The sequence below is a fragment of the Podarcis muralis genome, chromosome 16 (genome assembly GCF_964188315.1).
Source record: "Podarcis muralis chromosome 16, rPodMur119.hap1.1, whole genome shotgun sequence".
Classification (NCBI taxonomy): Eukaryota; Metazoa; Chordata; class Lepidosauria; order Squamata; family Lacertidae; genus Podarcis; species Podarcis muralis.
Genome location: NC_135670.1, coordinates 27,767,766 through 27,794,669, shown reverse-complemented (window position 1 = coordinate 27,794,669; position 26,904 = coordinate 27,767,766). Strand labels below are relative to the sequence as shown.

Here is a 26,904-nt window from a genome sequence, read left to right as displayed (position 1 = left end):
CTTCAGATGTGTCTCCGCTCTCTTAAATCTTTTCAATCTCCTGACCCCGCCCTACATTCAAATCATTTCCCTTGAAAATGCAGCACACCCTCCTCTCCACCCCTCGGGATAAAATTAATGCCATGGCACTGTAGAAAATGAAGGTTGAACACTTATTTAGGGGGAGGGGCATCTTGTGATAATTAAACTCTAGTTCCCATTTACAGAGTTCTGTGGAAGAGAGACCAGGTTGTTGGACCCTTTGGTTACTGTATTTTTTGCTCTATAAGACTCACTTTTCCCTCCTAAAAAGTAAGGGGAAATGTGTGTGCGTCTTATGGAGCGAATGCAGGCTGTGCAGCTATCCCAGAAGCCAGAACAGCAAGAGGGATTGCTGCTTTCACTGCGCAGCGATCCCTCTTGCTGTTCTGGCTTCTGAGATTCAGAATTCCCCCCCCCCCTTGTTTTCCTCCCCCCAAAACTAGGTGCATCTTGTGGTCTGGTGCGTCTTATAGAGCGAAAAATACAGGGGGGGGGGCGCTTTTTGCATGGTTGCGTGCAGCCCCCTGGCCCTACACGATCCCCAGCTAGTCAGAGTGGCTTCGCCTCCCCAAGCGGATGTGTTGCCAGGGGAGTTGACCAGGTAGGGTTGGGGCCGCCCTGAACACACAATAGAGGGTGGAACTTACCTGGGAGTCCTCAGTCGGCTCCAGAGCTTCTCCCACCCTGCCCTCCCTCAGTTTATGCCTTCCTTTTGCAGGTTAACCTCTTCCTTACAGGTATGCGGGCGCTGCTACATTCATTGATGGTGGCTGTTGAAGGACCGGGAAGGAATTTCCCTGCATTGGCAGGTTTTGCCTATCCCATAGGAAAATGCCACAACTTTGGCGGTTTTAGGCCTTGGGCGGAATCCTTTAGTCTATCTTCCCTATATGTGGGTGTGGGTGTGAAGCGGTGACCCACAACCCCCCTGCGGCGGCAATCCCAGGGCTCCCCATTAAAGGGGTTGTGATGGGGGGAGTCACTGGCCATACGCCGTTAGGTTATCAGTGCTCTCCCCTGCGTTGCGGAAAAATGGGGGGCTGGCTCTCTGCTTAAACATACATTTTCCAGAGCCAGCCCAATCCCCACACAGTTTGGATAACCCTGATGTTCCCCAGATCCCCGCCCGGGGACTGGGAGGGATAAATGCACCATGCCTAAGCCAAGGTCTCCCTACACCTGAAAGTTTAATAAAGTTGTGGTCAATTTTAATCCCATAAGACATTGTTATCATTATTCCACCCAGGTGTCACCTGGGTTTGGGGGGTCTCTGCCTGACCATGCAATAACTTATCACGGTGTACTTGCACTTGCTAGATTAAGCATAAAAGGCAGGCAGGTATTACTAATGTTACTAATATGTATACATATATTTGTAACTTAGAGACGCGGGTGGCCCTGTGGGTAAAACCTCAGCGCCTAGGACTTGCCGATCGTCAGGTTGGCGGTTCGAATCCCCGTGGCGGGGTGCGCTCCCGTTGCTCGGTCCCAGCGTCTGCCAACCTAGCAGTTCGAAAGCACCCCCGGGTGCAAGTAGATAAATAGGGACCGCTTACTAGCGGGAAGGTAAACGGCGTTTCCATGTGCTGCGCTGGTGCTGGCTCGCCAGAGCAGCTTCGTCACACTGGCCACGTGACCCGGAAGTGTCTGCAGACAGCGCTGGCCCCCGACCTCTTAAGTGAGATGGGCGCACAACCCTAGAGTCGGACACGACTGGCCTGTACGGGCAGGGGTACCTTTACCTTTATATTTGTAACTAAGAGGGAATCTAAACAGTTCCCAAATCAGTTTTATCTTAATAGCAAACACAGTAAATAAAGAGTTGACTTGTAATATGTCCGTGTTTCAGTGCTCATCTTTTCTCTTTCCAAAATAGATTTTATCTCGAACAACTGCAAACGAAGTAAATAAAGAGTCCCCTTGTGTTATACCGGTGGTTCAGTGCTCGGATGTCATTCCGGTAATTCCGACGTTTTGTTGCTAAAGAGCTTAGTCATCGAGCTGTCATAATCTGTTGCAACAGAATTGCCCTGAATTAACAAGTAGAAGAAGGGAAATCAAAATTAAAAATACATTTGTTGTTTGTTTACAGGTAGTTGCCTTGGGGATATTATCTTGTGTCGATTCCACACCAGTGGAGGCATCACTGAACCCGAGGAACCAATGATCTGACCAAGGCAGCTTCTCAAGTTCCAATTTTAAACTCCTGTTTTCTCGAAGCAACAAAGCTTCGAGAAAAGCAGTTCCCCAATGCATTATCTGCCCCAAGGGATATGGTGTGGTGGAGGCTTGTAGTGTGAGAAAGAGGAGGACGTGGTTAGTGCTCTGCAGCATCCGGCGGATTAAGCCCCCTCTGCCTGGTTGCAAAGAGCGGATCTTGTCAAGCTTGCCACCGCCCTCTAGAGGTGTTTATTGAAACGCCATGATGATTTAGGATGTTTTCTTTTGCCACCTTTCCCAATACGTCATAGATCTGAAGTCCATGTGGCTTGGAGATCAGGACAGAAATGGGGGTTCTCTATCACACAACACAGAGTTAAAGTGTGGCGTTTATGAGCCCAAGATGGAGCTAAGAGGGGTCAGACATGGAGGATAAGTGGTACCTAGTGTAACCAGAGAACAGCAGTTCAAGATGACAGGCCAACTCCATCAGGCCTCCTCTCCAGTGGCGTAGCGTGGGTTGTCAGCACCCGGGGCAAGGCAAGTAATTTGCGCCCCCTCTGCCCTAGGGACAGAGAGCTGCGAGTGCGAGCGCCCCATCCAGATGTTGCGGCCGGTGCGGCCGGCCCCCCCTGCACCCCCCACGCTACGCCACTGCTCCTCTCCCCACATCTGGGGGCAGCCATCCCATCAGACTTGCCTCAGAGAGACAAACAGGGATTGTTTCATCAGCTTTGGGCCAGCTGGTCATTATAGGCGCAACTGTTTAGACATTGGTGCCTGAATTGGATTTATATTTTCCTCTTCCCTCCCTGTTCCTTTTGCTTTGTGTGTCATGGTTTTTTCCAAGCTTATAACCCTGTGGACAAGGAGTGTCTTTTTTCTTTTAAACACACACACACACACACACACACACACACACACACACACTGTTTTACAATTTGGAATACTCATGTAAACATCCTTTAAATATCACTGACATCCCTTCTTCTCTTTTCATGGCTCATTTTGCATACCAGAAATCCCTGCAAATTTTAGGTAAACAAAACCATTCAGTATTCCAATATTACACCCATCAAAGCTTATTTGCACTCTTGAATTTATCTCCCAATGAATTTTTATTGTTTTCATTAAGCATAATACATACACTCCTAATACATTTATAACATATATACTCCACTTTTAAACACACACACATATATATTCTGTTTTACAATTTAGAATACTCATTTAAATATTCTTAAAATATCAATGACTTCCCTTCTTCTCTTTCCATGGTTCATTTTGCATATCATAAATCCCTCCATATTTTAGTTAAATAAAACCATTCAGTATTCCAATATTACATCTATCAAAGCTTATTTACAATGTTGAATTTATCTCAATGCTGACAACATTCTCAAATGTATACAATTTTCCTCCATATATTCAATAAACATTTTCCAGTCTTCTCTAAATGTATGTTCTTCTTGTTCTCTTATTCTATATGTTAAGTGCACAAACTGAGCATATTCCATCAGCTTAAGTTGCCATTCTTCTTTGGTTGGGACCTCGCTCATTTTCCAAAGTGTCTGGTTTCAATTGCTTGTATGTAAGCCACTCTGGGATCCTCTTTGACCAAAGAGAAGGGTGAGAATGCTCTCAATAATGACAAAATAAGCCGCTCTGTGCCCCAGCAAGGACCTGCTGTCTATGTCCAATGCACTCTTGCAGTCTATGCTAAATTCTCTACCTCAGTGAAGCCCCTTACAACAACTGTAACTCTGGGAGATGTGGAGGTTTGGGGGTGAGAATAAGCCTCTTTTCATGAAAATTCAATTCCACTGGAACGTCCCTCTTCTGAAGACAGAGTATGATAGCAACTGCCTTTCTTAGCAAGAGGTTTTTGTCGCACTTCCCCATCTGCCTGTGTCACTGTGAGATGTGTCGCTGTCCAACACCTGGCAGTAATAATCGGCCTCATCCTCTGTTTGGGCTCTGGCAATGCTCAGTCTGGCTGTGTTGCCAGAGTTGGTGCCAGAGACTCGGTCCGAGATCCCAGTGGGTCTCTTACTGTCTTCGTATATTATCAGTACAGGGGCCTGGCTGGGTTTCTGCTGGTACCAGTGCACATATTTGCTCCCAATGCTGTTCCCAGAACAAGTGATTTGGGCATCTCGTCCCGGAGACAAGGACACTGATGGGGGCTGCGTCAACACATACTGGGCCAAAGATCCTGAAAGAGAAAAAGGGGAAAAAATCTAATGATACAGTAGACTCCTCTCTGGTCTTCTGCTCAGAGGAAAGAAAGAAAAACCACACTTTTCTTTCTCATACCTGAGAAATAGGTGAGGAAGAGGCAGGCCCAGAGCATGATGGGAACGCAGTGGAGCTCTCCTTCCTTAAGCACAAAGGTGTCTGCTTCAGACGCGTCTCTCTGTTCTCTTAAATCTTTTCGATCTTGTGACCCAGCCCTACATTCAAATCATTTCTCTTGAAAGCGCAGCACACCCTTCTCTCCACCCTCGGAATAAAATTCATGCCATGGCACTGTAGAAAATGAAGGGTGAACATTCTTTGTGGAGGGGTGTCTTGTGGGAATTAAACTTTGCTTCCCATTTACAGAGTTATGTGGAAGAGAGACCGGGTATTTTGTCCCTTTAGTTGCTTCCCTTTTATAAAAACTACCCAAGACACTGTCTTTTAAAGTTGAAATAACAAATGACTTTTGCCTGGGGTACTTGCACTTGATAGATTAAACATAAAAGACAGGCAGGTGTTACTTATGTTACTAATATGTGTTACATAGGTTTGTATCTAAGGGGGAATCGATACAAATATAACAAATGTTCTGAAAATGCTGTTTTTTAAAAATAAAATAAATTGAATTTTCCATAAGGCTCACCATCACAATCTGGTGTCAAATTGTATATTGCACTTAAAAACACAACACATTTCAATTTCATCTGCATAGCTTAGTCCTGATGTATAATTTTTATTAAATTTTCTGTTTTACAGTTTAGAATATTCATTTTAGCAAACTTAAAATATCAGCGATTTCCCTTCTCTGTCCGTGGTTCATAAATCTCTGAATATTTTACGTAAACTAGACCGTTCAATATTCCATTATTACATCCATCAAAACTTGTTTACATTGTTGAATTTAAATGCTGCCAAAGTTTCCAAGTGTATGCAATTTCCCCTCATATATTCAATAAACATTTCCCAGTCTACTCAGAGTTAAATACTATCTGCAAATCAGTTGTACACAGTTATTTCCCATACATTCAATGAACATTTTCCAATCTTCTCTAAGCGTATGTTCTTCTTGTTCTCTTATTCTATATGTTAGGTCTGCAAGCTGTGAATATTCCATCAATTTAAGTTGCCATTCTTCTTTAGCTGGGATCTCACTCATTTTCCATTTTGGGGCTAACAAAACATGGGCTGCAGCAGTAGTGGCATAGATAGCTGGGAATTTCCATCTGAATTTTCCCCTACAAAAAGGACTCTGGGGATTTTGGGTTTATTTTGGGAAAGTGCTTTAAAACTTTTTTTTCCAATTCATTATATATTATTTCCCAAAACTCCTTTTCACTCCCTATGAAAAAAACATATCCTTGACCTCATTGCATCTCCAGCACTTATCTGATTCAGTCTTATACACATTCGCAAGCCTACTCAGAATTATGTACCATCTGCAAATCATTTCCAAGTAGTTCCCCTTCAAGGAATAACAGGCTGTAAACTTCAGATCGCTCTTACAAAGTTTCCCCCAGAGATTAAAATCTAGATTGTGCCCTATATCTATTGCCCAGTGTGTCATAGAGGCTTTGACAAACTCATCTTTTGTTTCCCAACAAAATAACAGATTGTACATTTTGGATAAAAGTTTTTCTTTGTTTTGTATAAGTTCTTTTTCAAATTGTGAGCTTTGGTCCAAGAAATCACTATTCCTATCTGTTTTAAACATTTCCTGTAACTGATTATATTGTAGCCATTCCGTAACATGGTTCTTTACACTTTCCATTGATTTCAGCTCAGGTTCCCCTTCTCTGAAATGCAGCGATTCCCTGTAAGTTGCCCATTGTCTATCCATATTAACTCTCTTAACTGTAAGAGGCTCAATAGGAGATAGCCATGAAGGTGTTTTCCTTTCCAGCATATTTTTACATTTCTCCCAAACTCTATCCAAATTCTTCCTTAGAATGTGGTTCATAAACTTTCATAAATCTTCGCCTTCCCATACTAGAGGCATCCATTTTTCTCTGACTGAACATGGACTTAGGAGACTCAAAGTCCCATGGGGAGTGGGGCAGCAAAAGCCAAACCCCAATTTCCACATCACCTACTGGATTTAGCCCATGTCTCTTCTCCTCACCTTTGGAAATAGGTAACCAAGTCTTTGTTCCCTCAAATCTACATGTGAATTTTGATGTGCAGTGGCGTAGCGTGGGGGGTGCAGGGGGGCCAGCCGCACCGGGCGCAACATCTGGGGGTTAGGGTTAGGGGGCGCAAATCCACGGGTTAGGGGGCGCAAATCCACAGGTTAGGGGGTGCAAATTACTTGCCTTGCCCCGGGTGCTGACAACCCACGCTACGCCACTGTTGATGTGTGAGGAATTCTGGGCTGCTCCCTCCACATGGCTGCTCCAGCTGTGCTCACACAGCCTATGCTAAGTTATCTACCTGGGTGAACCCCCTTCATCCGCCTTCCCCATTAAAATCCAGGAATTTCCAACAGGGCTGTGTAGTGCTATAATACAGGAATGTGTGGCTAAGCCCCCTCTGCCTGGCTTCATAGAGCTGATCTCATCAACTCGGGTGTTTTATAGATCACCAGCGGCCTCTAGAGTTGTTTACTAAAATGCCACCTGTTCCAGTTGTCAGGATTCATGCCCCAAAGCCTCTAGGGGCATGTTGTTAGCAGAGTAGCAGCTCCAAGAAGGTGTGAGGTTCACTCAGGATGCAGTACATTCATTAGCAAGAGTTTACCAAGCCAAAAATAAGCTTGACAGTTCAACACCAGGTCCCTGGAAGGGAAATCTCTTCATAATCCAGTAGCAGAAAAAATATAGTGGTAAATAAAAATGTACTATGTACTCCAAGTAAATGAGTATCAATCCGGAATAAGGGATTGAAAGAATGGTAGAGAAAGTAAGAATCACCTGAGACCCCGCCGGACAGCATTTATAGGCAGCCCAGAAGCAGTTGGACCTTGAAAGATCGATAACAAGTGACGCCATTTGAGCTGCATGTCGGTTCCCTTGAAAACCTTGGAACCTTAGAAACCTTCCAGACACACTAGAAGAATATGGAACACTTCTATAAGCTTCTATGGATTCTGGACTTCAGAAATGCCATTACAGTGGTACCTCGGGTTACAGATGCTTCAGGTTACATACGCCTCAGGTTACAGACTCTGCTAATACAGAAATATTACCTCAGGTTAAGAACTTTGCTTCACAATGAGAAGAGAAATCGGCGGCGGCGGCGTGGCAGCAGGGGGCCCCATTAGCTAAAGTGGTGCTTCAGGTTAAGAACAGTTTCAGGTTAAGAATGGACCTCCAGAACGAATTAAGTTCTTAACCCAAGGTACCACTGTATACCTCACACTGGTACGTCATAGATCTGAAGTCTGCCACGTTTAGAGATCAGGACAGAGAAAAGGGAGGGCTGTTCTTTTGGGGTTTTTTCTACAGGACACAGAGCTAATACTTGGATTTTCTGACTGCTTATTGACAACTACTTAATGAGATGACTTTGAAGGGGGGCTGCTTCCAGCTCTACAATTCTATGATTCTTTGAAATGGAAGATAAGGCTGCCAGAGACCCCAGATGGGCGGGGTATAAATAAATAAATAAATAAATAAATTATTATTATTATTATTATTATTATTATTATTATTATTATTATATTATGATGTGGTGCAAGCACACCATTTGAATGGCAATGCCCAACAATTTTGGACAAGTGGCAGCCCCCTCAAATATTTTATTGGGAGAATGATGAAATGGGTTTAAAGATGCTGCTGTCTAAACTGGAATAATTGTAATAACTCTCCATGGTCCCCCTGCAAGCACAGAGCAGTTTCTCCTCTGAGACCGGAGAGAAGGTTTTTGTCTCAGTTCCCCATCAGACCACATCACTGTGCACTCTGTTTTATTGTGCCACGATGCACAGTGATATTCAGCCTCGTCTTCTGCCAGGACTCCCACAATGGTTAGATACCCAGTTTTGCTTGAGGCTTCTCTGGACCCCGAGAAACGATCAGGAAGCCCGGAACTGTGGTTCTTGTAAGATTCTGAGAAATAACTTAAAAGGAATCGCGGAGGGCCGCCAGGCTTCTGCTGGTACCAGTGCACATAGCTGTTGAAAGTGAATGCGCTGCTCGCAGCACAAGCAAGTTTCACTTCGTTCCCCAGAGACACTGATTTTGACGCTGGCTGTGACAATGTCGGCTGAGAGCTTGAACCTGGGGAAAAGGATATGATCATTGTTGATATTTTGATTCCCCTTTTTTCTGCTAGAATAGGCTCCTAAAGGCAAAACAAAGGTTAGCAATTTTAGCAAGCGTTTTTTTCGCTCCCACCTGTGCACCACATCAGCAAAAGGCAGAATAGAGAAGGCCAGATCATGATGAGAAGATTTTGAACCCCAGTGAGAAAAAACAAACAAACCCCACAACAGTAAACATTCCCTGCAGGCGCTGCGCATTATATCTGCACCTAAGCTCTGCCTTCATGTTCATCTGCTGCGATCTGATTGGCCCTTGTGATCGTGAGTCTACTTAAAAGCAGGAGGTGCCTTTCCTGGCTGAGTGGTGCTTCGCTTTGGCTTCGTTATGGGTGAACCATAATCGGGGACACTCTAAAGTTATACAGCAAGATGCATTAGTCTTTGCTGGCTTCATGAGAATGTTCGTTGGTTGCTTATAATAATAATAATAATAATAATAATAATTTATTATTTATACCCCGCCCAACTGGCTGGGTTTCCCCAGCCACGCTGGGTGGCTTCCAACACAATATTAAAATACAATAGTCCTCAGATAGTAAAAGTTTCCCTAAACAGGGCTGCTTTCAGATGTCTCCTAAAAGTCTGGTAGTGGTTTTTCCTTTTACATCTGGTGGGAGGGTGTTCCACAGGGCTACCGAGAAGGCCCTCTGCCTGGTTCCCTGTAACTTGACTTCTCACAGCGAGGGAACCGCCAGAAGGCCCTCGGAGCTGGACCTCAGTGTCCGGGCAGAACGATGGGGGTGGAGGCACTCCTTCAGGTATACAGGACCGAGTGATCAATTTTGGTGGATGCTGTGGAGACTTCCACAATGGCAGAGTTCCCCTGTTGGCAGATCCCATCAGAGCTCAGCAGAGCTGGGTGGGGCAACACATCTGTCGAATCCTAGCCATTATGGACAGACTGGGATTGCTTTCTCTGCCCAATTGGTCGTGGAAATGAAGTGTTGTGGGGTTTGTGCATTCCTCTTGTCTGGTTTGCAGACATGACTTAAACCATACCTTCTTTAAAAGAAATCAGTATCTACATAAATTGCTCTGAGGAGTGAAAGTATCCTGAAAACAGGAAATCAAGCAGGAAGTAGTTTTACACAAAGAGGCCCTTGACATGTCACAGGTGGTTCCATGGTGCAATTGATGCTTCTCCACAGTTCCACTTTTTTAAAAAAATTCATTCATTCATTTATAAAAACCCTCATGAAAATTCATCCATCTTTCAGTGCAAATTTCTCCAAATAAACATATTCATCAATGCCATTTTGTCTGAAATGTGCATTTTCTGCAAAGCAAGGAGTATTGTGTATTTCTGTGCACCATTTTCGCTCAGATGTGCACTTTAGACTAGAGCATTGCCATCTGAGTGCTGCCATCTCCACAGGGACATAAGTGTTTTTCATGTGGGATCTGTTGGACTCGTCCCTCAAGTACAGCCGAGGGCAATACATTCAATCTTGTGAGGGTAAAAGCGCGTCTATATTTTTGAATTGCTAGGTTATGCAGATAGGGTGCCAGAGGGTCAAAATGGAAGGTGGAAAATAGTCATAGCATGGGCAAAATTTCCTTATTGTGGCCAAGTTGTTCTGGCGCTCATTATCATTTAGGTCAGTGTTTCCCAACCGGTGTTCCGCGGCACACTAGTGTGCCGTGAGACCTTGCCTGGTGTGCCGTGGGAGGGAGGCGGGAGAGGCAGGGCGGCGGCGGCATCTCCTGCTGGATGCAAATCCAAACATGGCGGGCGCCTCCCTCGCTCCTTTGTAGGCGGACCATCGAGAGAGAAAGAAAAGGAGGCGAAAGAGCGAGAGAAGGCGCCTGCGCGGAAAGAGGAGCGAGCAGTGCGCCTGCGTGCCGCGGCGCCCGAGATCGCTTCTCCCCACCGCCCCTTGCTTCAAAAGAGGTCCGGGGACAGTGGGAAGCGCTTCGCGCTGCCCCCGGACCTCTTTTGAAGCAAGGGGCTGCGGGGAGATCGCTTCTCCCGGTGCTCCAAAGCGGGGCGGGGGGCGGGAACACCTGCCCCAGCCGCCCCGCTTCGGAACGCTGCTCCGAAGCGGGGCGGTGGGGCGGGAACACCTGCCCCAGCCGCCGGGCATCGGAACGATGCCCCGATGCCGGGCGGTGGGGCGGGAACCTCTCCCCCCGCCGCCGGGCATCGGAACGATGCCCCGATGCCGGGCGGTGGGGCGGGAACCTCTCCCCCCGCCGCCCGGCATCGGAACGATGCCCCGATGCTGGGCGGTGGGGCGGGAACCTCGCACCCCGCCGCCGGGCATCGGAACGAGGTCCTGGACCTCTTCTGAAGGCAGGCGGGGGCAAAAGTCTTTGCTCCCCCCGCCTGCCTTCCCGGGACAGCGGAGACTTCTCCGCTGCCCCGGGCGATCTTAAAATGCTGGCGGGCGGGAGCGAAGCGTTCGCTGCCGACCCCCAGCATTTTAAAATCTCCTCGGGGCAGCGGAGACTTCGCTCCCGCCCGCCAGCATTTTAAAATCGCCCCGGGACAGCAGGGGCTTTTAAAATGCTGGCGGTCGGCAGCAAAGCCCTCCTGTCCCCGGAGCTTGCGGGGCGGGAGGTGGGAAGAAGGGCTTTTCTTCCCACCGCCAGCCTTCAGAACAGCCTTCTGAAGGCTGGCAGTGGGAAGAAAAGCCCTTGTCCCCACCCCCCCAGCCTTCAGAAGAGGTCGGGGGACAGACTGTCCCCGGACCTGGTCTGAAGGCGGTTTCCCTAGGAACGCATTAATTGATTTTCAATGCATTCCTATGGGAAACCGTGCATCGCAAGACGAAAAACTCGCAAGACGAAGAGACTTGCGGAACGAATTAATTTCGTCTTGCGAGGCACCACTGTACTTTTTATATAGTCAATATAGGCACAGAGTTAAATTTTTTAACATTTTCTAATGGTGGTGTGCCTCGAGATTTTTTTCATGAAACAAGTGTGCCTTTGCCCAAAAAAGGTTGGGAAACACTGATTTAGGTCAGGCATAGGCCATCTCCGGCCCTCCAGATGTTTGGGACTACCATTCCCATCATCCCTAGCTAACAGGACCAGTGGTCAGGGATGATGGGAATTGTAGTCCCCAACATCTGGAGGGCCGGAGTTTGCCTATGCCTGATTTACTTGCTGCCAAATTAGACTGTTTGCTTTACTAAAACCCCAAGTGAGTAGCTGTCAGGGTGATAAGCTATAAGAGTGAAGTTTTTGATAGACAATTTTAGTCCAGGAGCATTGCCATCTCATTCACACCGATTAGGTGCAAAAGGCGGGGGCAAATGCCAGATCTGGCAAAATTTCAGAAGCAAAGCCACCTTCTAAATGGGAAAGAGCTGAGACAATTGCAATTGTTCTCTTAGTTCTGGTGAAATCTCTGCATTGACTTATATGGCTGATTTCCTCAAGGAGAACAAATGTGTGGGTTTTTGTCTCAGTTCCCCCTTGAACTGCGTCGCCGTGCCATGTGCTGCCTTGAAATGTGGCACAGTAATAATCAGTTTCGTCTTCTGCCAGGGCTCCAGAGATAGTTAAATAGCCACTGTTCCTGGCGAGGTCTTTGGAACCGGAGAAACGAGAGGGGATTCCAGAGCCTCGGTGCTTGATAGAATCTGTATGATAGAATAAGAGGTACTCGGGCGAACCCCCGGGCTTCTGCCGAAACCAGGACACAGCAAAACTATCAATGCTGAATCCACTGTTCAAGGAACAGGAAAGTGTGGTTGTGTTTCCTGGTGGCACTAAAACTGACACCGGCTGAGACAGCAGAGGCTGAGAACTTGACCCTGGAAGAAAAGGATATTGAAAGAATATTCACGCTGGGTGCATTAGGAACGCTTATCGCAGCGACAGTGTTCATGTATACATAACTTCCTCTCACCTGCGCACCAAATCGCCAGCAGGCTAACAAGGCAAACCCAAAACATGCTGAAATTTGAATCTGCAATAAGGAAAGAAAAGGAACCCAGGACAGTGTGGGCGAATATGGAAACCAGTCTTTAAATCACTCCTGTTTGTAGAGGTGCTCCACCTCCATGTTAATCAGCTCTGTTCTGATTGGTCCGTAGGGAAACTTAAAGGGAAGGTAGCATGTCATTCTTTTTTTCAAATTTTTTATTTATACTTTTCAGGTTTATACATTTCACTGATTTTACAATCATTTTGACATTTCAAAACTTGACTTCCTCCCCCCCCCCCTTTCTGCGGTTCCTTAAATTTATTTTTAATATCTTCTGCGTATCCAAATTAACTTAGTTTGCACATTGATTCATCTTCTTGAAATATATACTCTTATGAAACTGCAGGTTATTACAACAATCCTGCCAATATTCTTATCTGTTTACAATTTATCTGTGAATATTCAATAAACCATTTCCATTCTTTTTTGAAAAGTTTGTTATCATGATTTCTTATTCTTCCGGTATTTCAGATGTCAAGAGAAATAAACAACTATATGACTTTTAGAAGACACCTGAAGGCAGTCCTGTTTCGGGAAGTTTTTAATCTGTGATGTTTTATTCACTTAAAAAAAATAATATTAACAATATTCTCTTGGGAGCTGGCCAGAGTGCCTGGGGAAAGCCAGCCAGATGGGCAGGGTATAAATAATAAATTATTATTAAATTATTTCCATTCTTTTATAAAGAGTTTGTTATCTTGATTTCTTATTCTTCCAGTAAGTTTCGCCATTTCTGCATATTCCATAAGTTTTTGTATCCATTCTTCCTTTGCTGGGACTTCTGCTTCTTTCCATTTTTGGTGAGTAGCGTTGCTGCCTCTGTAGTAGCATACATGAATAAGTTTAGGTAGTCCTGCCCCTATAATTCCCCAAAGAAAAGCTTCTGGTATTTTCACAAACATTACAGTCATACCTCATGTTATGTCCGCTTCATGTTACAGTGGTACCTCAGGTTAAGTACTTAATTCGTTTCGGAGGTCCGTTCTTAACCTGAAACTGTTCTTAACCTGAAGCACCACTTTAGCTAATGGGGCCTCCTGCTGCTGCCGCCACACCACCAGAGCACAATTTCTGTTCTCATCCTGAAGCAAAGTTCTTAACCTGAAGCACTATTTCTGGGTTAGCAGATTCTTTAACCTGAAGCGTCTGTAACCTGAAGCATATGTAACCCAAGATACCATTGTACATTCTTTCAGGATACGTCCTGCGGTGACCCGGAAATACCAGAAAGGGTTACTTCTGCGTTTCGCCGCTCGTGCATGCGCAGACATGCAAAATGACATCATGTGCATGTGCAGAAGTGGCAAATCGCAACCTGCACATGAGCAGACGTGCAGACGCGGGTTGCATTCTTTTCATGTTGTGAACAGGCCTCCGGAATGGATCCCATTCACAACCACAGGTACCACTGTATTTTAAACATCATTGGTCTCCCTGCCTTCTGCTCCGCCAGCCTCAATATTCTCCAGCCACCTCTGAGTGCCTTGCTCGTCTCATCTCAAGGTCAGAGGGTGATGGTAACAACATCACAGCCAATGGAGCAGAAATACCCAGCTGCACCTCAACAAGTGGAGAAAGTCTCCAGGAAGCAAACAGGAAGCATCTTCAGCCACCTGAGACCTGGTAAGATGTGGCAGCTGCAGCTCCCTTTGAGGACCAAAGGTTTGTGTCTTACTTCCCCCTCTGAACGCACCACTGTGCTGAGAGGCAGTGACATTATCCCATCCTTCACAGTAATAATCAGCTTCATCTTGCTGTTGAACATCAGCGATGATTAAGGTGACTGTTTTTCCACTGCTGCGACCAGAAAATCGTTGTGGAATCCCAGCAGGTCTTTCCTTGTCCTTATATATAACTGCCTTGGGGATGCCACCAGGTTTTTGCTGGTACCACCGAACATAGTGCTTATTAACCCTTTCTCCTGAACATGAGAATTCTGCAGTTTGTCCTAGAGATACAGAGACTGATGGTGGCTGATTAAGAATGTATTGGGCCACAGAACCTGGAAGGGGAAAAAATATATGCAGAGATCAATAATTGGAAGACCAAGGGGTTGGTGGATGCAATGACCTTGGCTTGAGTGGGGATGCATGCAGAAATGGTCGCTTGGACACTATAGGTCCAAATGAGCATCTTCTCTACACATATCCCAGCTCAAGTCAAAGTCATGGGTCCATCAGCCCCTCCACTCAAATCAGCTCAAGTGACCTGGGCGCCCAAAACCAAGATCAAGATGTGCCCAATGCCTATTTTGTAGAATAGGAAAAGGGATCTAAAATTGGGGAGGTACCCATCTCAGTACCTGAGTAATAAGCGAAGACCAGGATGAGAAGATGACAAGGAGACAAGGCCATGGTGGACATGGGTGATGAACTCTCCTTCCTAAGGATGAACCCAGGCAGCTTCCTCTTAAAGCCCATCGAAGCCACTGAATGCTCCCTTTATGCAAATTCACTCCCTGTTGATTGGCCACCAAGACTGCCCCTGTGCATAGGAGTGGCACAGTGTCTTTCTCCAGCCATACTTGCAAACTCCTTTGTGGCTTCTCCATTATCCTATTCTTGGGGTACGTTCAAGAGAACGTAAGGGAAACAGCACTCTGAATGTCAGGGTGGTGTGCATGAGAGATGCAGCTTGCAACATATTAATGTGTCATCATGAATCTGGTTGACAAATGCAATACAAGATCTTATACCCCAGCATCCTTCCCCAGTTTCCTGCACAAAACTGATTTCATTCGTTCCAGTATTTTTAGAGCAAGGCAGCCCTCTAGGGGCCCTGCCGCATTCTGCAATGTGAGGGCGCCAATCTATTTGACCATAACCGAAGTAAGTAAATAAGTTAACTTCTACATGAAAGAACACATTTCCTGGCCTGCTTTGTTCCCCAAACTCCTTTTTGCTTAATAATTCTTCTCTTGTTTGTTCAACCTCCGCCTGAGATTTTAACTTATTAAGTTTTCCTTCACAAAAGCCCCCCACTTGTGTAAATTTTGTCAAACTTCTTATCAATCGGTGTACAGTGAGGTGTGTGCACTATATTGAATAGGGGGCAGGTGTCAGGGTCAGTCTGCCGCATTACTCATTGGTGATAAGTGTTGGGATCTGCTACATATTATTGGTGTCTAGAGGTGGGATCCGCTACACCCAGGTAAGGGCCTAGAACCTCTGGAATCTTGTGCATCCACTCGGCAGAGATTGCGGTGGCCTCTAAATACTACTAAGAAGAGAAGATGAGTTTGGATTTGATCTCCCGCTTTATCACTACCCGAAGGAGTCTCAAAGCGGCTAACATTCTCTTTTCCTTTTCCCTTCCTTCCCCACAACAAACACTCTGTGAGGTGAGTGGGGCTGAGAGACCTCAGAGAAGGTCACCCAGCAGTTGCATGTGGAGGAACAGAGACGCAAACCCAGTACCCCAGATTACGAGTCTATCGCTCTTAATCACTACACCACACTGGCTGGAGAGAGAAACAGTGTACCAGGAATTTTTTGTCTCAGTTCATCTTAGGACTGCATCACGTTGCACTTGGAGGATGCCACACATTGCAGTAATAATCAGCCTCATCTGCTGCCTGGATGTTGCAGATGGTTAAATATCAAATATTTGGGGATGGAAGCAGAGAACTGAGGTCCCCAGAGCCTGCGACAGCACTGGTATAGTAATAATACAGGAACCCAGAAGGGCTGCCAGGTGTTTGTTGGTACCAGGCTTGTCTATAGCTGGTCTCTGTTGCACTGTTGCATATGTTAGAAGCTGCCCAGAGTGACTGGGGCAACCCAGTCAGATGAGCAAGGTATTATGGAATAAAAGGTAAAGGGACCCCTGACCATTAGGTCCAGTCGTGACCGATTCTGGGGTAGCGGCACTCATCTCGCTTTATTGGCCAAGAGAGCCGGCGTACAGCTTCTGGGTCATGTGGCCAGCATGACTAAGCCGCTTCTGGCGAACCAGAGCAGAGCACGGAAACACCGTTTACCTTCCCGCTGGAGCAGTACCTATTGATCTACTTGTACTTTGACATGCTTTCGAACTGCTAGGTTGGCAGGAGCAGGGACCGAGCAACAGGAGCTCACCCCGTTACGGGGATTTGAACCGCCAACCTTCTGATTGGCAAGTCCTAGGCATTATGGAATAGGAAGTCCCTATTTTCATCATAGAAATGTTGGAGGGCATGGTGGAGGCAGATGATAATGGCACCCAAGCTGAAGCTTGTAGGCGAGGCTCAGCATACCTGGCTCCCATTCTCCAGAGTGTCTCATTGTAAGCCTGGTGTTTGGACAGAAAGGGCCTTTGATCGGCAGTCAGAGGTTTTTATCTCAGTTCCTCATAGGACTGCATCACTGTGGAGCCTGCTCTCACTGCCATACCACACACCACAGTAATAATCAGCCTCATCTGCTTCTTGGATGTTGCTGATGGTTAAATACCAGGTATTTTGGGATGCCTCCTTGGAAGCGGAGAATCGACTGAGGTCCCCAGAGCCGGCGGCTGCACTGCTATAATAATAGTAGAGGAACCTGGGAGGGCTGCCAGCCTTTTGCTGGTACCAGGATTGTTCATAGCTTGTCACTGTTGCACTGCTCATGGAACAGGAGATTTTAATCGTCTGCCCTGGAGCAGCTGACTTAGAAGGCTCCTGAGTCACCATAATCTGGGCACTGGAGACTGGGGAAAGAAGAAGACTGTTAGTTTCTCTGAGACCATTCTGTGTTTAAGGTACTGGATGAAAAGTAGCCCATCCTACTCTTCTCACCTGTGCACCATGTCGCCAGGAGGACAATGAGAGATGCCCCAATCATGATAAAATGCTCCTAGATGTCTGGGAAATGCAGCCTGTTGCTTAGAAGATGCCATGCACTGCCTGCTTTTGATTCTGTCCCACTTAAGTAGACAACTTCCATGCCCCACCCCTTATGGAAATCTACCTGTTTCTAATTGGTCTACATGTTCGTGCTACTCATTGTAATAAATTGGGGTAGCTTATCGTCCAGCTGGGTGTCAACTGCGGTGAAACAGGAGCAGACTCAATCCATCTCATTCATGGTCCAAAGTGAAACGGCATATTAATTGTTCTCACGTGGTATTTGAATGGCCCACATATCTGCCACTTTGGAAGCGAACTGTGGTCATCCAAAATCAAGACAATGATTTCTCCTGACTGGTGCCCCCTCACGCCAGAATTACCAAACTAATTTGGAAATTAAACTTAAAATCAAAACACTGACAACAAGAACCTCACAAAGTAGTCTGGAAAATAACCCAAGCTCATCAAATCTAAGAGCTCTGAGATCTGGAGTCCGAAAGATGTGTGTTTGTTTGTTTGTTTGTGTTGCTGGGGAATTTGAGGATGACTGAGGGAATTGGCTTGCTAGTGTCACTAAGATTTTACACTAGGGATGACTATATTTCCTGGAATTCAAAGCCTTCCCTCCTCGTGTCACCCAGGGAGGTTTCAGGAGGAAAGGGAGGGGAAATGACGCCTTTGCCTTTTCCCACTCTCCAGAAAAAAAATCCCAGCACCTCTGATATATCGCAACAAAAGGGTTGAGATGTGAGGCTGACTATGAATCGGTGCACCTTAGGGTGCTACAGCGCAGCAGGAGAAATTTTCAAGCAGGTAGGGAAGGGGAAAAGGTGTATTCCCCCAATTTCAAATGAAGAAGAAACAGCGCGTCGGAAAGCTCCCATACACTTTGAAGTGTAGCTGAAGGGTGTGGCTAGCGGGGAGACCTGAGGGTTAGATTGAAAGGCCCAGAGGAGCACATTCAACCCCCAGGATTCGGATTCCCCACCTCCGACTCTTATATGAAGAGAAGCAGAAGGCTATGAAGCAAATGTCCATCAGACCAAGAGCATGAAGACATTGTTTTAGAGCACTTGGTTTGGGGCAGAGAGTCATTGGTTCTAAATGAGTGGTAGAGATGTTGTGACACATGTGCGTGCATGCAGACACACACACACACACACACACACACACAGGTAAAGGACCCCTGGACAGTTAAATCCAGCCGAATTCGACTTTGAGGTGTGGCACTTATCTCACTTTCAGGTCGAGAGAGCTGGCGTTTGTCCACAGCCAACTTTCTGGGTCATGTGGCCAGCAGGACTAAACAGCTTCTGGTGCAACGGGACACCTTGACAGAAATCAGAGCGCACAGAAACATCATTTACCTTCCTGCCACACCGGTACCTATTTATCTACTTGCACTGGTGTGCTTTCGAACTGCTAGGTTGGCAGAAGCTGGGACAGAGCAACAGGAGCTCACTCTGCCATGGGAATTTGAATGGCCAACTTTACAATCGGCAAGCCCAAGAGACTTGGTGATTTAGACCACAGGGCCACCTGAGTCTCTACACACATTCACACACACACAAATACACACAGAGAAAAAATAAGGACACAGCTTCTGATTCTGCAGAGTCTCATTGTAAGCCTGGTGTTTGGACAAAAGTGCCTTTGATCTGCAGTCAGAGGTTTTTGTCTCAGTTCCTCATAGGACTGCATCACTGTGGCACTTGCTACCTTGGGGATACCACACAGCACAGTAATAATCAGCCTCATCTGCTTCTTGGATGTTGCTGATGGTTAAATACCAGGTATTTTGGGATGCCTCCTTGGAAGCGGAGAACCGACTGAGGTCCCCAGAACCTGCACTTGCACTGCTATAGTAATAATACAGCAATCTGGGAGAGCTGCCAGGCTTTTGCTGGTACCAAGACTGCCAATAGTTTGCCACTGTTGCACTGCTCATGGAACAAGAGAATCTAAATGTCTGTCCAGGAGAGGCTGACATAGAAGGCTCCTGAGTCACCACAGGCTGGGCACTGGAGACTGGGGAAAGAAGAAGACTGTTAGTTTCTCTGAACCCGTTCTGTGTTTAAGGTACTGGATGAAAGGTAGCCCATCCTACTCTGCTCACCTGTGCACCATGTCGCCAGGAGGACAATGAGAGATGCCCCAAACATGATAAAAAGCTCTCCGACGGCTGGGAAATGCAGACTCTGTTGCTCAGAACATGCCCTTCCTGCTTTCTACTCCAACCCACTTCCTTAAGTAGGCAACTTCCATGCCCCGCCCCTTATGCTAATCTGCTGAACCTCTATTGGTGCACACACATATATAGTCTGGAAAGTTACTCAGCCTATAAGCCCCAGCTGGACGTCAGTTTCACCCAAAAGGGAGCAAACACAATCTATCTCACATGGATCTTCAAATTGAAATGATGTGTCTATCGTTCTGGATGCTCTGGCAAGGGGTGAAGTGGGGTGATTCTGAGCGGACTCTCATGTCCCCAAGTTGGATCATGCCATTGATAAGGCATCTCAAGGTCTCCCTGGTTGGATCTATACTGTTAACGTTATTAGAACGTTTAATGTTATTCTAAAACGTCACAGGACATTCTTGCTTTTTAGTTTATTTCACCAAAAAGCTGCCTCCCTGCTGCTGGTTGCTTGGCAGCTCCTTCTGGTGTCACATTTTAATGACACATTATGAATGTTAAAAGGAGGAAGTCATGTGTCCATATCAAAACCACTCCTTAACACTTTGTTGTTGTTGTTTAGTTGTGTCCGACTCTTCATGACCCCCTGGACCAGAGCACGCCAGGCACTCCTGTCTTCTACTGCTTCCCGCAGTTTGGTCAAACTCATGCTGGTAGCTTCGAGAACACTGTCCAACCATCTCGTCCTCTATCGTCCCCTTCTCCTTGTGCCCTCAATCTTTCCCAACATCAGGGTCTTTTCCAGGGAGTCTTCTCTTCTCATGAGGTGGCCAAAGTATTGGAGCCTCAGCTTCAGGATCTGTCCTTCCAGTGAGCACTCAGGGCTGATTTCCTTCAGAATGGAGAGGTTTGATCTTCTCGCAGTCCATGGGACTCTCAAGAGTCTCCTCCAGTACCATAATTCAAAACCTTAACACTTCCTTAACGTTAAAAACCATGAGTGTCGATCAACCCCCTCACTCTCCAAAAAGTTATTATAATTCAGTTTCCCCCAAAAGTTAAATACAAACCCATTTTTCCCATGAGAAACAAAACAAAACAGAAAAAAGCAGCATTAAGATAAATTCAACATTGTAATGGCCGCTCCCCACATCAAATGGGGGCACTTTTTGAGTGGTTGGTGTCCCCCCCCCCCGATCTTACGCGATTCCCAGAAATACAGCCTGGCTTCACCTCCCCTAGCTGGATACCTGGAGGTTCCCACCTAACCTCAGACAATTAACCAATCCTGGCTGAGGAGGCGTTGCCAGCGGAGTTGACCAGGTAGGGTTGGGACCGCCCTGCACACACAATAGAGGGTGGAACTTACCTGGGAGTCCTCAGTCGGCTCCAGAGCTTCTCCCACCTTGCCCTCCCTCAGTTTATGCCTTCTTTTTTCAGGTTAACCTCTTCTTTACAGGTATGTGGGCGCTTCTACAGTCATTGATGGTTGCTGCTGAAGGACTGGGAAGGAATTTCCCTACATTGGCAGGTTTTGCCTTCCTCGTAGCAAAACATCACAACTTTGGCGGTTTCAGGCCTTGGGCGGAATCCTTTAGTCTATCTTCCCTAAATAGGGGGGGGGGGAGTGTGAAGCGGTGACCCATGCCCCCCCTGTGGCAGCAACCCCACTTCAGCTAATGGGGTCTCCTGCTGCCGCCACTTTGCTTCTGCACGATTTCTATTCTCATGCTGAAGCAAAGTTTTTAACCCGAGGTAATATTTCTGGGTTAGCGAAGTCTGTAACCTGAAGTGTATGTAACCTGAAGCGTATGTAACCCGAGGTACCACTGTATAATTTTCTTGTTTATAAAAAACAAGCAAACTATCACACGATTCTCAGGTATCCTGGCAGACAGGATTTCTGCTGTTGACCCGCCTCCTATGATGTATGTATGACACTTTTGGGGTGGGCAATGTCAACAGTCTTTTAAGCTTCCTGCACACTTTTTGTTCAGGGTCTCTCCCTCCTTGGAAGGGGGGGGGGACTCTGTTGCAACAGGAAAATAAATATCTGCCTTGCTTTCAATGGGATCCAGCCTCCATCCATTCTTCTCTGACCAGTCATGAACTTGGGGGACTCAGAGTCCCGTGGGGAGTTGGGCAGCAAAAGCCAAACCCCCATGATTTACATCAGAGGGATGCAGGTATCACGATTTCACAGTCTGCCAGACATAGACAGTTGACAATCATGTGAGGCAGGACGTCACCTTTGTCATACCTGATACAGTACTGTAGTAAGGAAGGGAGCCCCCTCTGGTGCCTGAACCTATAACTGCATTCATCTTATCACCTCTCGCTTACAATCCTTCTGCAAACCTCCTGGGCAGTGCAGACAGATAAAAGTCACTGAAAGTAAATAAACTGATAACTCTTTGTCTTCCTCCCCTTTTCAAATCACATTGAGACTTTGAACGTCCTTGGCAAAAAGAAGAGCACACTGTTGCCCTTTTATCTTTTTATTCATCTATTAACTATTATATTTCTGTTTTTTGATTTTATACATTTCAATAATTTTATAATAATCTTAGCATTTCAAAGCATGACTCCCTTCCCCCTCTTTCTGCTTAGTGTTAAGGTTTTAGTTTTATTATAAGTTATTGTAAGTTTAAGTTTAAGTCTGCTGCAACTGGATTTCTTATGGTCAGTGCCAGTTCTGAATGTATTGGATTTCTGACTATTATGCTCATTTGCCTTCCATAGCAGTAAAGCTCTGCTGGATGAAATACAATTGCCTCTGGTCTGTTTTTTGGGAATCCTGCAACGTGTTTACGTTGTTACTTTGCTAACTACACACTGGAATCTACTCTGGATCAATACTGAGTAGGATTCCATGACACTTCCATCAGCCCCAGGCAGCTAAGCTGTGGCCCAAGAAATGTGGAGGCTCAGAACAACTGGAGAAATTTTAAGTCACAAACGATTGTGCAGTCTGGGGTGAGTGAAAGTTGGAGGCTCAAACGAGCATGGCAAAGCCTGCAATGATGCTTGAGGAGCCTGAAGAAGATAAGTTTTTGTTTCAGTTCCTCCGCTAGCTGCATCACAGTGAAACGCGTTGATTGTGCTGTCTTACCCAGCGCAGTAATAAACTGCCTCATCTCCTGCCTGCACGTTGGTGATGGTTACAAAGGCCACTTTCTTTGGGGCATCATTGGAAGGAGAGAAGCGGCTGGAGAACTCTGGACCAAAATCCGTCTTGTCATCATTTATGTTCCGCTCCAAAAGGAATTTGGGGCTCTCTCCTCCTTTGTGCTGATACCAGTAAAAATAATTAAAGAAGGAACTGATCGTGCAGTTGAGTTGAACTGTACCGGCCAGAGATGCTGACACTGAAGCTGGTTGAGTCAGAGTGAACTGAGAGAGAGCTCCTGCAAGAGACAGGAAAGGAAAATAAAAATTGATCGAAATGTGGAGTTTCATTTACTGCAAGGTAGACAGAGAGGGACAAAGAACAAGTGGAGAAACCATCAGTCAGGGAAGGAGGACAGACAGAAGCATTTTGTCTTCACCTGAGCAGCAAATGAGGAGCAGGAGTAGAATTGGGACCATCATGGCAGTAAATCCAAAGCAATGCACTTTTCCTCCGGAAAAACAGGTAACAGTTGGTCCTATTCTCCTCCTTTGATCTTAAAGCCCTTGCCAGAGCCTGGATGCAAATTCACCTCCCCAATTTGGCTAGGGAGGGACCTACAGTCTTTGACTACAGGAGTTAAGCCTATTTCACTTGTACACAGTCCTGCTTGGGGCATCTTCTTGGCCACTGTGAGAACTCGATGGGTCTTTGGTCTGGTCCAGAGGGACTCTCCTTATCTACCCATACAACACCTGTTTTTGCATGATGCATCAAAAAGTGAACTGAAATGTGTGTGATCATCACCTGATAAATTCAGCACATTCCAACACCGAATCAACTTACTTCACTTCAGACACAACACTCGACAGGAGAGCCTTGTTCATACCTTCTTCTTCTTCTTTTGCGATCACTCGTAGCCTAGTAAGATTGTCTTCCATAAACACGGTTTTAACAATGAATCCGTAAGTGACTGTGGAGACCAATTCTGGATCCACATGTCCTTCCGCATTGGGGACACAGGTTTCCGGGCAGGAGTTGATCACAGTGTGGATTTGCCAAGCGTGCCTTCCTCTTAGCACGTTTCTCGCTTGCGTCCTGAGTTCAAGTGTCTTCAAAGCCCATGACACCTTTGGTAAAGGCTGTTCTCCAATTGGAGCACCAACAGGCCAGTGTTTCCCAGTTGTCAGTGCTTATACTACATTTTTTTTTAGATTTGCCTTGAGACAGTCTTTAGACCTCTTTTGCTGACCACCAGCATTATGCTTTCCATTTTCAAGTTCGGAATAGAGTAGTTGCTTTGGAAGCCGATCATCAGGCATCCATACAGCATGACTAGTCCAATGAAGTTGATGTTGAAGAATCATTGCTTCAGCACTGGTGATCTTTGCTTTTTCCAGTTCACTGATATTAGTTTGCCTGTCTTCCCAAGGGATGTGAAAGATTTTTTGAAGACACCGTTGATGGAATCTTTCGAGAAGTTGGAGGTGGCGTTTATATGTGGTCCATGTTTCACAAGAATATAATAAGGTTGGTAGTACAATAGCTTTGTAAACAAGCATTTTGGTTTCCCTGTGAATGTCCTGGTCCTCAAACACTCTGCACTTCAATCCAGTGGCGTAGCGTGGGTTGTCAGCACCCGGGGCAAAGCAAGTAATTTGCGCCCCCTAACCCGTGGATTTGCGCCCCCTAACCCTAACCCCCAGATGTTGCGCCCGGTGCGGCCGGCCCCCCCTGCACCCCCCACACTACGCCACTGCTTCAATCGGGAGAAAGACACACTCGCAGAGCTAAGGCGATGTTGGATTTCAGCATCAATGTTGGCCCTTGTGGAAAGATAATTGCCTAGGTAGGAGAAGTGATTGACATTTTCCAACGTTACAGCATTGAGTTGGATTTGTGGCACTGCAGAGGGGTTGAACTTGTTGGTGCAGCACTTTGGTTTTTTGGATGTTGAATGATAGGCCAAGCTTTTCTTAAGCTTCTGCAAAGATATTTAGGATGGTTTGGAGGTAATTCATCAGAACTGGGTCAGGGAACCATTTTTATTCCCAGGCATTGCATTCCTTTCTAGGCAACCTCCTTTCTGTCAGCCACATGCCAGTGGCGGCTGCAACTACATGCAAAAGTGGGTGTCGAGAACAATGTAATTTTGCACTGTGGGCTGGTTTCTAAACACTCACTTGCACACTCCACTTTATCATCCATCCAGAGAAAGCAAGAGTTTTAGCCCCAAAAGCCTGCTTAAAGGAAAAGGGCCCTCCCCCCTTAAAACAGGGGTGGGGGCATATTTTCATTTCAAGGGCCACATTCCTTCTGAGCAATCTTTCATGGGCCACATTTGAATGCTGAGAGGATTCAGAAGTGGATGGAGGAATGAATTTTCACCTTTTAAGGCTAGGCTTCCTCTGTACAAATTCACATACCCTTTACTGGCTTTCCATCTAGGTTGGCAAAATCAATGATCCGAGGTGAAGGACGAAGTCCAGCCAGGCAAACACATTTAAGGAGAGAGAAAAACAGGGCTGGTGAGGGGTCTGGCTTAGGAATGAGTCCCAAGGACTGCACAGGGCTGTATTGGGGCCCCATGGCCTGACATTCCCCATCTCTGCCATAAAAGTTGGGTCCATATATGATATACCGTATTTTTCGCCCCATAGGACACACCTAATTTTTTGGGGGGGGGACATAAAGGGGAAAAAAATTCCCTCCCCAGGCACGGGGCAGGCGCGGGGGAAGCCCGAGCTTCCTCCGACCCCAGCCCCCAGAACAGCCTGCTATCTGCAAGCCTAGGGAGCCACGCCGGTCTCCCCAGGCTTCGGAGAAGTGCACGAAGCCCGGGCGCGCTCTTCAGCGTGCACCAGGCTTCGGAATGCAGGCAGCTCTGTGCTACCCTCCGGAGCCCCGCGCGGCTTCGCGCCGGGATCCAGAGGGCGGCGCAGAGCTGCAGGAAGCCCGAGAAAGCCTGCATTCGCCCCATAGGATGCACACACATTTCCCCTTCATTTTTGGAGGGGGAAAAGTGTGTCCTATAGGGCGAAAAATACGGTAACTAGAGAGAACTCAGTCCACAAAGAATGGAAAAGATTTGCAAGCCAAGAGGAACCAGCCCTCCTTCCACGCATGTTCCCCACCAGAGAAAGGCCCCTCCAATGTCAACAGACAATGCGCTAGCAATTCCTCTTTCACAGCTACAGGTTTTTGTCTCGCTTCCCCCTCTGACTGTGTCATTGTGGCCAGTGCTGTGTGCCGTCCCACCAGAGCAAGCAGTGATAGTCTGCCTCATCCTGCACCTCAGCTCTGGCAATGGTTAATGTGGCTGTCTTGCCAGACACGGAGCCAGAGAATCGGTCTGAGATCCCACTGGGCCTGTTGCTCCCACCGTAGATGATCAGCTCAGGGGTCTGGCCAGGTTTCTGCCGGTACCACTGTTGATGGTGAGTGTCCAATTTATCCCTTGAACAGGTGATTTGAGCATCTTGCCCCCGAGACACGGAGAGGGATGGAGGCTGCCTTACTAAGGAACCTGCAAAGAGAAGGAAGCATCTCATCAGAAAGGGAGTCTCTGATTGTTCAAATACACACAAAGGCAAAGGAAGGTTTCCTGAGTACCTGAGCAGTAAGTGAGCAGGGGGATGAGAAGGGAGGCCGAGAGCATGATGGGAATCTAGATCAGAAAACCTTCCCAAGGCAGGAAGACACAGGGGGTTTTCCAGCTCAGACCCTCTGCTCCTCTCTTAAGCCTCACAGAGAACCTGTGACCCAGCCCCACATTCAAATCCTTTCCTTCCAAAAGCTACGCCCCCTCCTCCTACCCACACCAACACTGTATACAGAGTTACAGCCTGGCGAGGGCTGATTCTTCTCATTGCATGCAGCCTCTCAGGTAGCAAGGGATGGATCGGTCAGTTTCGGTTCCTCTCTGTTCGTCATTTTGATTTTGGGTTGCCTGAAGGACCCGCATCCTCCTCTCGATCTTCAGAGAAGGAAGGGACATTGTCAGAGCTCAAGAATGCATTTCATTCAGGAAAAGGCACTCTGTGTATGAAGGAAGGGACAGTGAGAAGTGTCAGCTGAGGAGAGTTCCGAGGGCCAGATTGAGATGCCTGGGGGGCCATATTCAGACCCTAGACCTGACATTTCCCAACCCCGGATTAAACTCTGAACAATAACATGATGAAAAAACCACTGATATATACTTCCTCCTCATTGGTTAGGGAGGGACTGACATTCA

The 26,904-nt window shown here is 46.7% G+C and overlaps 4 protein-coding genes across 16 annotated transcripts in view; all 4 read right to left on the bottom strand.

Moving 5' to 3' along the window:
- LOC114586355 (immunoglobulin lambda-1 light chain-like) overlaps positions 1 to 26,904 on the bottom strand; it is a 254,039-nt gene that overhangs the window by 21,273 nt on the left and 205,862 nt on the right. Inside the window, exons 1-2 of one of the 2 annotated variants that reach the window (XM_077920358.1) lie at positions 4,498 to 4,575; positions 4,122 to 4,396 (exon numbers count right to left, since the gene is read on the bottom strand). The exons of the other annotated variant lie outside the window; for it this stretch is intronic. Coding sequence (XP_077776484.1) covers positions 4,122 to 4,396; positions 4,498 to 4,534 — 312 coding nt within the window. The 5' untranslated portion in view covers positions 4,535 to 4,575. Of the gene's footprint in view, positions 1 to 4,121; positions 4,397 to 4,497; positions 4,576 to 26,904 lie in introns of those variants that run through there. 2 annotated transcript variants of the gene reach the window in all.
- Positions 1 to 26,904, bottom strand: part of LOC114586356 (immunoglobulin lambda-1 light chain-like) — a 208,307-nt gene that overhangs the window by 33,684 nt on the left and 147,719 nt on the right. The window lies entirely within an intron of this gene.
- The window catches only part of LOC114586354 (immunoglobulin lambda-1 light chain-like), a 154,953-nt gene that overhangs the window by 43,504 nt on the left and 84,545 nt on the right, over positions 1 to 26,904 (bottom strand). The gene's annotated exons all lie outside the window — the stretch shown is intronic.
- LOC114586357 (immunoglobulin lambda-1 light chain-like) overlaps positions 1 to 26,904 on the bottom strand; it is a 159,534-nt gene that overhangs the window by 51,982 nt on the left and 80,648 nt on the right. Inside the window, exons 1-2 of one of the 5 annotated variants that reach the window (XM_077920355.1) lie at positions 26,283 to 26,390; positions 25,910 to 26,196 (exon numbers count right to left, since the gene is read on the bottom strand). The exons of the other annotated variants lie outside the window; for them this stretch is intronic. Coding sequence (XP_077776481.1) covers positions 25,910 to 26,196; positions 26,283 to 26,328 — 333 coding nt within the window. The 5' untranslated portion in view covers positions 26,329 to 26,390. Of the gene's footprint in view, positions 1 to 25,909; positions 26,197 to 26,282; positions 26,391 to 26,904 lie in introns of those variants that run through there. 5 annotated transcript variants of the gene reach the window in all.